This window comes from Chironomus tepperi, unplaced genomic scaffold (genome assembly GCF_022539635.2).
Source record: "Chironomus tepperi strain 1889 unplaced genomic scaffold, CSIRO-AGI_Ctep_v1 contig_453, whole genome shotgun sequence".
In the NCBI taxonomy this organism is placed as follows: Eukaryota; Metazoa; Arthropoda; class Insecta; order Diptera; family Chironomidae; genus Chironomus; species Chironomus tepperi.
The window spans coordinates 306,953-320,943 of NW_027226575.1; the positions used below are offsets into that span (position 1 = coordinate 306,953).

The 13,991-nt window shown below is 29.2% G+C and overlaps 1 protein-coding gene across 2 annotated transcripts in view; it reads right to left on the reverse strand.

Moving 5' to 3' along the window:
• if (integrin subunit alpha inflated) overlaps positions 1-13,991 on the reverse strand; it is a 54,792-nt gene that overhangs the window by 32,698 nt on the left and 8,103 nt on the right. For both annotated transcript variants that reach the window (XM_070651082.1, XM_070651081.1), the window contains exon 3: positions 3,692-3,819. In XM_070651082.1, coding sequence (XP_070507183.1) covers positions 3,692-3,819 — 128 coding nt within the window. The remainder of the gene's footprint in view (positions 1-3,691; positions 3,820-13,991) is intronic.

Here is a 13,991-nt window from a genome sequence, read left to right on the forward strand (position 1 = left end):
ACATTCAATATTATAACAAAAACATTGAGATAATGTCAAATGACCAAAATTCAAATTCAACGTAATTCAAAAATTTGAATAGGCATTTTTTGATTCAAAAAAATTGTAAGGTTTTGATATGACGCCAAAATTGTAAGGTTTTGAATAGAAAATTCAAAACAAACTTCAATTTGAACAATTAATTCGATTATTTACAATATTCATGAGTTGTTGACCGTTGGATTAACAAAAACTAAGCCATCGCAACGTTAAATAATTAATTCAACTCTAATGAGAACATTTAACTCGTAAATATTGACCATTCTCATGAGAATCTCCTTTTAATAAAGCTATTAAGACTACACCTAGTTAACAATTCAATAATAAGCCGCAAAATAATCCGACAATTATGTAGAACCATCAAATGATTAGAGAAAAAAGCTAAAAATCATCATACTAACTACCTTGAATAATCAACTCAATGCTAACATTTGTTTATCTACGAAAAAAGTTGTCAGATCATCACTTAAGCACGAAAAATTTGTACATGTTAATTCAATTAAGAAAGTTCAAAATTAAAATAAAAATTCCCATTGACGCTCGAAGACGATTTGATGTTTATTTTGACATATTTTCAAGCTACATCAATTTTTTCGCATACTTTTAGTTATTTTCTTCACATAAATTCAATTAGACTGATGGCGATCGCGAGAGACATTGAGGAATGTGCTTAAACATGCAACACGACAGTGTTTATTTATCCAACGATTTGTCATCACAGCCTTTTCTTTTTGCTTGCTTTTGTGTATCTGAAGACATGAATTTTTTACAGAAAATTGTTCTTACTGCTTTACAGCAGCAGTAATGGAAGTTTTAAAAAAATCTCAGTTAATGCCTTCAAATTCAATGAATGTTTACACAACTTATTTTTGTGTTATTTCCAATGCACATATATCTCTTTCTCATCCATAAGATGATGATATAAAAATCGACAATGAAAACATCTGGATATTAACTGGAGGATGGTTCCTATCTACGTACATGTCTCATGGCTTTCAACACTAAAGTAAATAATGAAATGAATTCGACAAGATTCTTTTCTCTTTCTTTTACTTACTCAGACGCAGCTCATGATTCGTGTTTTGTTTGTGCGAGATTTTTTTTATGAAAAAAAAAAGGTTAAAGCGATCACGTAAAGGGAATCTTCCTCTTTATACAGTGAATTTCTTATGAATTTAGAGTTCAAGGGATGAGCATTTTGTTGATTTTTGTATCTATGGTCAGCTTAAAGCCAACACTAGCTAGGGTCATGGATGTGATCATGACATAATATTGAAAAACAATCAAGTAAGCTTTGAAAATTAACGGTTTAATAATATTTGAAAAATAACGGTCAAAAAATATTTGAAATATAACGGTCAAGAATTATTTGAATTCTGAATCTAAAGAATTCCAAAAAATTCAAATTCTTGCTGACAGTTAAAATTTTAAATGAATTTTATGTCCAAATCCATCAAGTTCCCATCCCTATCCACATCCACAAAACAGAAACAGCTAGACGCTAAACGTGATAGATAAAAATAAGTATGTATCATGAAGATGATGACATAAAAGATTCCCATTGAAGCTATTTTCCATCCTCTTCAGAAGTGCATTCATTGAGTACTAAAAAAATTAAGTAACAACAAACAAGAAACAGCAGCTTATAAAATCAAGAGCATTTTACAGAGAATTTCGTTTGTGTTTAATAAATAGTAAGGTATATGTGTGAATTATATTTATCATTTCTTTTTTTATGGCTTCTTTCCTATTCTTTTTGAGTGTTTTTGATGCACTTCCTTTGAGATATTTTTGTATGGTTTTAAAGTGACTTGACTTTTGGAGTGATTCACGATGGGATTATTTTTGCATATATGCTGAGGATTTGTTAATTTTGACTTACAATGTGGAATTTTGGATTTTAGGTGTGGCAGATGAGTTGAAAGACAGCAAATTCAAGTGAACGACTTTCAAAGTAAACCAGAGCAGCACTGTAAGGTCGCCAAAGCACTGAAACGTCGCCTACTTAGCGATTTTTGTTTTAAATTTGCAATAATAATATCAATGTTTATTGTTTGAAGTTCTAATACAGACTGAATCTTTATATGAAACGGGGTAAACAACTATGTTACATTTAAATATAATTTAAATTACAAATGGCCGTTATAACAGATAATAAATTCAGAATTGATCACAAAATGAATCCTTAAGAGAATTTCCTGCAGTTTCTGGATGTTTCCAATGAATCCTAACCTTAAACATCTCGAACGCCACCATGACAGTTCCCTTATAGCTTATGCTGCTCGGAAAATACTCCAAAAATATTAAAACAACTTCAATGCTTGAAGAAATCACAAGAATTTCGATTGTTTAAAAGAGAATGAGAAGATTTTAAACAGACAGAAGGCATTAGACACATAAATATTTGAATAACTTTGATATTGATAGGAATCTTAATCTCATTTTTATTGCTGCTGAAATTCTATTTATGAAATTTTCGGATTTCTCAATAAAAAATAAAATTCGCGATTCTTTCATGTTTTTATGCTGACCATGAACCGCAAATATATTACCCGTTCGACATCATCATTGTCTAAAAAGCATTGATGATTGTGATTGGAATTTTTAATTTATGTTCCTGCACATATTTTTATGAGTTTTCAAATTTTAACTTTTATAACGGTTAAGTCAGATCGAAATAGACAAAATAAGGCAAAATCCCATTTTGTCAAATCCGGTCATGAATATTTTGCACCTTGACAGTGAGGCACAACATTACCCGATTGTTTAATTTTCTCAGAAAACATAAAATAAAGTCACAATCTTTGAAAATTTAAAGAATTGAAATGACGTAATGTAAATAAAAAGTTGTTAATAGCACGCACGCAGAACTCAGGCAAATATTGACCAACAAAAGGCTTTCTTCTTCTTTACTGAGTTCATTTAGTCGTTAACTTGAAGACACGATATTCAATTGGTAAGCAGAAATGCAACATGAATACTAATTGACTAATGTTGTTCATTTCTTTAAGGTTTTGAAGAACATTGCGTGGATTGTTGCTTTTTTTGGTATGAATTGGATTGGAAATTTTGTAAAGAAGTGTTTTTGGGGATTATTGAGTTTATGTGGCTTTAAATTGTGAGATTGAGATCAGAATTCAAAAAATTCATGAATAAAATTCAAATTCAACTCGAAAATGTCAAAATTCAATTTCAACGGCTTTTTCAGATTTAAATTTGCATAATTTCTACTGTTATTTCTCCTGAATCTTAGTTTCACACCCTTACAAATGTTGATGAATACAAAATTCATCAAAAATTCAATTTTAGAGCTGAATTGATCCATAAAACATAATCTAAGCTATTCATCACTTCCATAGTACTCAAATAGTTGACAATAAATTACACAAAATAATTGAAATCATCTTTAAATTGAAATGTGTACATAAACTTAAATTGTCACTGATTTAAATTAATTTAAAAGATACAAAATGATTAAAATAGGAAACTTAGGGTTGATGACTTTTAGAAATAGTGTAGAAATTGTATAATATGAGTGTTTTTGTATTCAATATGAATGTTAATTACTTCGTTAGTAAATCCATAAGGACAGACAAAGTTTTAAGTCTGCCTGCCACCAAAGTAGGCGTTTTTATGTTCTTTATTTACTCACCATTCGAATCAAAATGTATAATCTGACAGCGATTATCATCTGAGATGTCACATCGATATACAGCACCAGCATTATACACACCGGGTTGGAATTTTGAGGTATCTGCTTTTGGTGCGCCGATAATCACCCTGCAAAAAAATAAAAGTAAATGAAAAGAACATGAATAAGAAGTTTTTTAGTAAGAAATACGACATGAGATAATTGAAGAACATTAAATTGTGATTACAATCATCTTAACACAATCGCGCCTGTATTGTAATTTTCATTGTGGTGCGATAATTGGATGCCAATCGTCAATTTCAGAAAACGAAGTTTAAAGTACATTAAATTTTTTTCTTGCAAGAAATTGTGTTTATGTGCAATTTTACAGAGGATAAGGTAGGTATGTGATTTACACAATGAGTGACTGGATTACTTGATCAGATTAAATTGAATTTGCTTTGAATTTTAAAGAGATACAAGTTGTCAACAAAGGAATTCAAAATTGAAAAATCCGTTAAAATCTGATTTCCGATTTGTAATGCATTCCAGACATATTTAGTGATCTTCATGACAAGAACTGCGCTTAAGGCAAAGCTTGCAACTTCCACTCATCACTTTTCTTAACATGAAGCGTCAATTTAGCAAGAAAGAGATGAAAGGAATGAAAATTAAGACATTTTCACGCATTTCATCGTATGAATATTCCAAAATACCCCTGAGGATTTAGAATCCACCAATTGGCTCGTGGCAATCAAAATGTTTATGTCGAAATAATTCAATGAAGGTAATCATCACTGAACAAAGGAGAGAATTACTTTTATTGAATGGAATTAATGAAGCTGTCTCATTAGGTTTTCTCACATGCACACCCTACGAAGATATTTATTAGTTAATGGAGCATGTTGTGCTTAATGAAACTCGCTTATTAGACTTATCCGATTCATTATCATTACAAAATTGACTGCAGATTATTTAGTCGTAAAAACAAAGTTTGAATTTTAAATCTGAGCAACCAGTTTTTTTAATAAAAAATATTTAATCTCTTATTTGCTGTCGATTAGGCTGTATGTAAATCAATGTAAGTAGTACTGATCGTAAAAAAACTGATAATGACTATATTTTTTGATAAATTATATGTCTCTTAATTTATGATTATGCATAAGTAAGCTGAACTTTATTATGTTACGCAATTTTCTTCTTATTTAATCATATTCAAGATTGTTATGCGAAGCAATTGACTTACATTTCGAGTCTGGATTGAGCTTGACTTTAAAATTAATTTTTTTGACGGGAAATGTGTAATTTTAAATTAAAGTGAGACACAACTGTGTATGTTTTGATTTGCATTGATTACTTTGATTGCATTTTATTAATAATTTTCACGAAAATTTGTAAACAAACATTTTTGTTTACATTTTCAATTCAATATTTTAGTTTACAAATTTTGTATTAATTTGATGTTTATATGCATTTTAATTGAATTTAAATTATTATTTGGAAGTGAGCAAAGTAAGAAACATCTTGACTTTAATGCAATTCTGCCTGGAAAGTTAAATTCTGAATATTTATAGAAAATGGCGGGAAAATCAGAATAAAATTATGCAAACTCATTGAACTCAAGCATGTCTAACTGTTTTGATCTCTAATTTTATATATTCTCAATCATCTCATGATTTCTAGTAATTTGAATTCCAAACATATCTTTTGAAGCTTTGTCATTGCGTGTAATGAAAGAACAAAAAGTAAGTAATTGCATTCCTAAACATCCAAGATCTGGTAATGGTAGCTTACATTAGCATTTATATATGTACATAATAAAGTCATTTTGTAACTCTTTAAAGAAAGTATTTAGATAAATCTGAATAAAATTGTAAAGAATAAGAGATAAAATAAATGCAATTAAATTTTATAGGATTATTCTTTACACGCAATGAATTCATTTAAAAAGATATCTTAGCAATATGTAAAAGTATTTAAAATGCAGCTATGCAGCTTAGTATATGAAGTGTTGAGAACAATTGGAAATTATTTCTTTATTCAATTGGAAAAGTTGATGGAAGATTAAATAGCTTAAAATCAAATTAGCTGTGATTTTTATGTGATTCTTAACAATCGAAACTATTGAGGATGATCGTAACTGAGACTATTTTATGTTCTGTTAATTTAAACAAGAAGCAGCTGGATATTTCTGCCAATAATTCGATTGTATTTAATTTTATCTCAATTTTATTTGGAATTTTGTAAACAAAACCGTCAAAATGTAAAATTTTGAATTTGAAAAACCCGTTAAACATTTAATAGAGTAATCCAACGACTGATTTTCACTCTTACATGTGATATCGGAAGTATTAAAATTAACAAATCATAAAAAATTAGCTTCTTTCAATACTAATTAATAAATAACCCTCCTTAGCACCCAACTAATAATAACATTAATCGGATCTAATCAATTATGAGCTCACAACTGCATACACTATGGGTAAGAAAGTCAGCATGTTGAAAAGTTTTCCAGATTTTTTTTTTCTTTCTTTTTTATTTATTTTACACTGTAATTGTTGTTTATTGATGCTCGGCACCCATTCATCCATTACATTCAGCATTTGCTTGTTATGTATGCTCTCAGATGGAGTCAATTGAAAAGCAATAAAAATCCAGCAATAAAATAAATTATGATGCATTTCTCACAACAAATTCTTACCCATTTTTATCTCTCAATGCTTTTCATCCCAAAAAGATTTATGCATGAAACTTTTTTTTTGTGCGGTTATGTGTCAAACAATAATATCGATGTGCGATATAAATTGGCAAACAATTTCCAATAAATCTTCTTCCCATTTCTGCTTTCATTTTAAATTTTTTGCTCATTAATATTATGCTCTTTCACTCGATCGGTGCTGCTTGTAAGTTGAGTTCAATGCAATAATCATAAATCGAAAGATTGTTTTTATCCAACATGTAGAGCTTAAGCTTAAAATTAATTGAACATGATGCATATTGAAAGATAAAGTGCTACTGTAAAGTTGATTTTGTGTATAAAAAGTGTTGTAGTTCAGGGTGCGGTAGCAAAAAGGGATTTGAGACAATGAGTATTGAAAATTTTCCTGCCATTTTTTTCTATGTTTGTTTACAATCAATTAAAATTTGCAGAAATTTAAAATTCAATGTAAAATGTTGTTTCTGAAGTAATAAAGAAGTAAATTATAGTAGTAATCGCTTTGCTCATTACTGAAGAACATTTTAAAACCTTTGAATTTCAGTAAACTGCTAAATTGAGCTGAATTTTGAGCTTTAAATTCTTCAGGTGAACACATTTTTTCAAAAAAATTCAAAATTTAAGCAATTCCAGCTTAACAGTCAAAATTCAATTAAATCTACAATTCCAGTTGCAATTCCCCTGCATTACAGCCTTCATTTGTCAGACTGCAACATAATTTTTCTCTTCTTCATATTTAAGTTATCGAAATGTTTACATTTTAAATGAAAAATGTTGAGAGAAAAAATGGAAATTTTCAATTAATTATCGAATGAGGGAAGGCTATAAATATTAATTGTAATTAACTTAATTAACCTTCTTTAATATAATTGCTTTTAATTTTTGACTTTAAGAAAATTAAGCCGAAAAAATTATCTTTCCTATTAATCGGTCGATTCTTTTAGCTGTAATTGCTTGACATTAAGTGTTCTCCACCTTTTTGCTGTTTGTTTAGCTTTAGCTGCAAAAATTGTGTCAAAAACTTTCATTTCACTCCAAAAATATGCTTATCAAACTGTTTTCAGGACATCCAATCCTTACTCTACCTCTTCTTTCATCACTAATTACATCTCAAGGTTAGACAGCCGTACGACCGAGTAAATATTTGCACAACATGCTGGCTGATATTCGATACGTTAAAATGCTAATAATAATACAGCATTCTATGAAAATGTGTGTTTACTATGACTTGAGGCACATGCTAATTGTTAAATTCAATAAAAGGGAATTAGACGCAACTGATACTCGATTCGAATGAGATGTAGTTTAATAAAAATATGAGCAAGATTGACGGCTTTTAGAATATTTTTAATTGAAAAAGAGATGAGGAGATTGAGAATTGAATGTGAGAGGAAAATATTTCATGTCTGATGGGATATTTATATATATTTTATGAAAAAATTATCGGTTATTAACAGAAAAAATTAATTTAAACTTTTATTATTCAGCAATAAAATATTGATATGAATTCTTTACATTTATTTCAAGGATTTTTATGCAATAAAGTTCGCAGCATATGCCATGTATAGCTTCATAATTTTAAGTTTAAATTTTAAAAAATCGTTGAAAAATTGAATTTCGATTTGAAAATATCCGTTAAAAATCTGAATTTAAAATCCGTTAAAAATTTGAATCTTAAAAATATTTGAAATCAACTTAAATATTCAAATTTAATAAATACGTTACAAACCAATAAAAAATCAAATCTTTTAAACGCTCAAACATCAGTTCCAACATTTTATATCTTAATAACTTTGACCTTAACTTGATTATTTATAGAAATCATGAACAGAAGTCATCTCATATTCTACATGAAAAATGAGAAATCTCAAGAGCTATATGATCATAAATGTCTGTCTATAAGATTCACCACACAAATATAATCAAAATATACTGAAATTTATTTACATAAGATGACTATAAAATGCTAGTTATAAATTTTTTATTACAACACAAGAAAAATATTTCCGTGGGTGATTGACTCTTTCACATGCAAATTTTCAATTTCCATTAATACAGATGAGCCACAATACATACATCTAAAGCTTTCGATAATCCCATTCATGATGATTAAAATATTTAAATGAAGAATTCGACACATTAAGAAGCAAAAAAATTATGGATTTATAATAATGTATTCATTCAGATATTGAAATCTATGAGTTCAACCGCATTTCGTTAATGAATGTGTATGGTAGCGGCTGACTGTTATGATAGTGATACATGTAAGTATCTTAAAATAGTGACTCAAGGTCATATCTCAATTAATAAATATTTTCTATTTGATTCCTTTACTACGTATGGCTGCCAGTCTGTTTTTAATTTCAACTTTTAATTGCCATAAATATTGTAATATAATCGTACAGATGTCGATAGATATGAGTGCATCAGTACTTTAACAAGATTTTTATTGGTAGTCATTGTTCTTACATTGAATAAATAAAAATGCTCTCTCATTTCCTATCGACGTCAAGTGATTTTATTCATACAATTTCAATTCAAATCATCAATCGATATTGCGAGAAACATCATCGATATTGAAATGATCGAGGGCGGTTGTAACTTCAATCAGAATGAGTAAGATCAATAAATAAATATATTTTCACATATGGTTCATTTTTGAAATCTACAGAGGATGAAATCTCGTGAGTGGAAGCTGTGGTGTGCGTATGTGTAGTATTTTCACAATATACCTGCATGGTGTTTTGTGTAGATTAATATTTGATGCAAATTTAGTTGTTCAAATTGAATTGAATTAGTATTTGTTGACAAAAATGATCATTTTGAATTATGACTTGTAACGGAAATTTTAAATTTGAATCAAGTTGAATAATTTGTTAGCAATGCTAACGTTGCTCAGTTCTAACGTTGCTCAATGCTAAATTTGTTTTGATAAATTGCAATAATTTGTTTAAATTCATTAAATATTCATTAACAGTTCTTTTAAGCATGTTTCTTGTGAAAACACGAAGTTGTTAGTCAATAATTCTAAAATTAAACAATAGTATTACTCATTTCTCTAGAAAATCTATCATAATTCTACTTAAATAGTGTGAAACAGAAAAAAATCCAAAATTTCAAGCTAAACTTAAGCTTTTGCAAATCAACAAAGCAATCAAATCTTATCAGCTTAAATATCAGACGTATCAACACCACAGACTCAAAGGTGAGATATCACATGAAGCTAAAAAGATGATAAAAGATGTCAAGTTGTGCCAACTAATGTCTACTTAACAACACAAGACTGCTTTATTTCATGCCGAGAATATCGCATATTAATGCTTTCATATTCTGTATCAAATTTTAAAGCATTCATCATCGGGAATGTGGCATCAAAGAAAGAAATTTTTTACGGCAATAAAGATTTTATTTTAAAACTTTTTCTTTCATTGCATGAATGGAAATATCTTCCATTATTAACTAAATGGATGCTTACAATGAATTGTCTCTCTTTTTGTTTATTATTTAATTTATCGACATAGATACTTACTTTTCAAAAACAATGAGCATATATTGTCATTTAAATGAGACTATTTTACTATTTCTAGTAGAAATGCTTGGGAAAATAACTGGGTCACATGAAAAAGATTCAAATTATAATTTATATGAGTTATTTTACACCATACTTTAAGTTTTATGAATCCTCCAACAACAAAAAGAAGATAAAAGCAAAAGAATTCTTTCCATTATGTCATCATTCATCATCCAAATGTCCCCGCGAGGCAAAACAACATACAAGTTCTTCAATGCAGCATATGCAACTGATTTTTATCGTTATGCAACGCATCATTTATTAGAATAATAAACATAACGATTGTTTAGTTATGCTAGGTTTATTGTGAAACAAGAATTTCTCATTTTTGAATGATGCGGAAGAGTTTTGTGATTGAAAGAAACATATTTTCACACTTTCACAATGGCATGACCTGCCAATCTTAAAATTAATGGTTTTTTCTTTTATCATTTGTCAGAAAATAATTATCTTTGCCAATTCGTTTTGTGAATATTGTGAGACGTAAATATTGGAGAACATTGAGAATATTTTTGTAATTTTGCACAGATTTCGAGGTTATGTGTGATCTTTTAGATTATATCGCTGTCTTTTTAGCAGTTTGGGAGGATGATTGGGTTCTAGACTAAAGAGCCAGTGATCAAGCACCTGAAAAGTGTAAAATTGTCATATTGACTCGGACTAAGTAATTTGAGGTTAGAATAGTCCCGGTAGACGCAGTCTATGACAATTTTGGTTGCTAAGTCCTAGTTTAATTGTTCAGAGCATATATGACAGTTAGCCAACTGCGTTCCAGCCATCAACCTAACTTAACATCCAAACTATCTCAAACCCATCACATCTGACGTGAGATGAGCATCATTTTTCATAAAAATTGATTTTTGCTTTCAAAAAAATCAATTACCTTTTACCGCATGTCAAAATATATATCCCGAAAAAATTTCTTCTGGAAAGCGTGAATAATGTAACAGTAATAAAGACAATAATTAATTATCACTTTAGTCATGAACTTGAAGACGAACTGTCATAGATAAATTTTAAGAGTAATATACATTTTAAATGATAAAATAATACATTTAAGTCCGTGTCATTGCCAATCTTCTTATTACTATTTTACTCGCGAATAAATAACGTGACAGGCGCCATGCTGTGGTTTCACGAGATTGCGGAATTTTAAACAGAAAAACTTCTAAAACCAGCATTGGATTTGTTGATGAATTGAAATCAAGATAGCTATTTTGTTGGATCAAGTGCGAAATATTTTTATTAAGGAGGTAAGATCGATGTGAATGACTTGAAGATTATTTTTTGGTGATCATAGTCAACTTTGCAATTGTTTTAGTGATTCTGGGTTGGAATAGATCCAGTATTTCACTTGTTCGCCACAAAACGACACTAAAGTATATAAAAACATGACTAATTAACTCAAACGCGTCAAAATCCTAATGACACACATCCAATAATCTACTAAATTATTCTTATGATTTCATTTCTCAGCAATACATGGAAATACTAGCAATTCGAGTAGATTTCACAGTAAAATAAGCCTGTAAGTGCTTATGATGTAATGCAATTTGCAAAGTCATTTAGAAAAGCCATAAAGATGTAAAAGATATACCTCTAAGTCACCATCCACAATGTATAAATATAAATATATCTTACATTTATTGAAAATGAAAACTCTGGCTGTGATAAATCGTGAGAGAGTGAAAAAATAAGTCAAGTAAGCGCCAATACAACAACAGCGTACGGTAAAAAAAGAGACCTAAACACATGTTATAAGTTGTGAGCGCGCGCGAGTTATTTTGTTAGTATTTGACGACGACAAACGTTGACGGCATTTGTCTATCAGTGTGTACACATATTTCTTACGTTTCAATGAAAATGAAATTGTGTATATTGGAAGTGAGATGAGAAGCAATAATTCTTGACCATCTGTAGGATAAATTAGTGAATCTAATCGCATTTTGGGTGTTGATCATCAAAAATTAGCTGCCAAATGGACACCAAATGTCAAAACTAATCATAATGCGGTTCATAATGTGCATGTTCTATGTAATTTAATAGAAATTTATCATTAAAAATATCCGTTTGACTAATTTTTTTATTGTTGTGTAATGCCGATTGTGATGAGAAGAAGCGAGACGATGAAATTTGTGAATCATATGGCCTTAAGGTATTTTTGTTGGCTCTATTATTCAGACTGTATTCCTATTTAGCTGCAGTTGACTTTTTATTTATTTTGTTTGTCCGTGAATGTTTTTTTTACTGACCGAATAAGGACTTAACAACCTAGATTTATGCCTATTCTTTGAATTTCATCAATATTTTAATGAAATCATTATGTTATTTGCCTTGGACCATTGAATTTCCTTAGTTTGACATTTATCTTATGAATATCGTAACTCCTTTGAACAGTTGCAACAATCTGTGTTCATTGAACAGCAATTATGAGTCTAATAATTAAATTAAAGTACTTTTTGATGTTTTCTGATTGAAATTTTGAATAAAACTGAAGATCAGAAAAAAGGGACTAAAGCTACGTTCAGAATTTGTCATAAATTTAAAAATTATTTATCCGTTGCAAATTCATTTTTAATTTCTCAGTAATTTCTAGTTAATTGTAACAAATTTACACATTGCCTATGCCAAAAATGGATATTAATAAATTATAGCTGTCGCATTGCTCATAAATTCCAACTAATTTCATTTTAAATATCGCAATTTCTTCTGCTAATACTTATTTGCACTTTCGTTTTCATTTAGACTTTATATCGCGCTAAAATCTGACATGAACAGTAACTTATACTTAATAATGTAGTAATATTAATAATTCACTCAAACATGATTACGAAATCGTGATTAAATGAGATTTTCTTAATGTTTTTTTCTCTGTTTTTTTGCGAACCAGAAACATAGCAGCTGATCAGTTCAACGTCCATCAGTTCGCACATGAACGAAATTTAAATTAATAAATATGATATATAGCCTGGATAAGAGTGATTGGCGCCAATGAAAAGAGAAATAAAAAATTTGGAAATATTTTGACTTTGCTGGATGTTTTGCAGACATTTTTTCGAGGGCTGGATATCCACCTCCTCTTTTTAACGACCTTCAATAACACCAAAATCATGATGTTAATTAATATATCGAACAATCTACAATTAATATGTCGTAGATCTTATTTAATCATACATCGCATAACAGCAAATTTAATGACTTTATAAACAACCTTAATTACCAAAAAGTCTTGTCAAATGCCAAATAGATTCACACGAAATTTGTGTAAAACTTTCATTTTCAATTAAATTTCAGCAGCTATAATAAGTCAACATTAACATTATTCCCTATAAGCCCACAAACAATCAACCTAACCAGCTCGCAACAGGCTGGATTAATAAGATTTTTTTTTGCTATTCAATACATCAATATAAAGGCAAGGAAATTAATTTTTTTTTTTGCAGCATAACAAAAAAAGACAAAAAGTTGAGTTTCGTAATAATAAAATCAACGACAGTACCAATTGAGAAAACAAAATTTCCATATTTGGTAGACTATTGCGCGACTTTAGCAGATCAAGTGTGTTGATTTTGTGACTATATGACTTTTCATAAGTAATGAATTCAATATTTAATGTGCATTGAGCTTATTATTTGTCTGTAGATTCTCAACAGGTCATATTTTTATGCTGTTTACCTAAATTGGGTAATGAGCTTATATATATGTGTTATGGATATACGGTTTAACGTACTCCAGTCATGATCTCGCATATTCATCGCAAAATAATTTATTTTATTCTCAATTTTCATTTTCATTTTCGAGACTTTATACATTGGACGAGCATATACATATTGGAATCAATGTACATATAGATGAATATTACACGAAAACTTTATTTTTAGATATTCGCGGCACGAAACAAAAAATTAAAAAAAGTGAAGAAGAATCAACACAAAAAATAAGTTTTTCTTTCCTTTTCTTGTGCTATATTCGTTTCTATATGTACATCTTGAACTGCAATTTATTGCGTCATTTGAGACTGACTTGCATACACA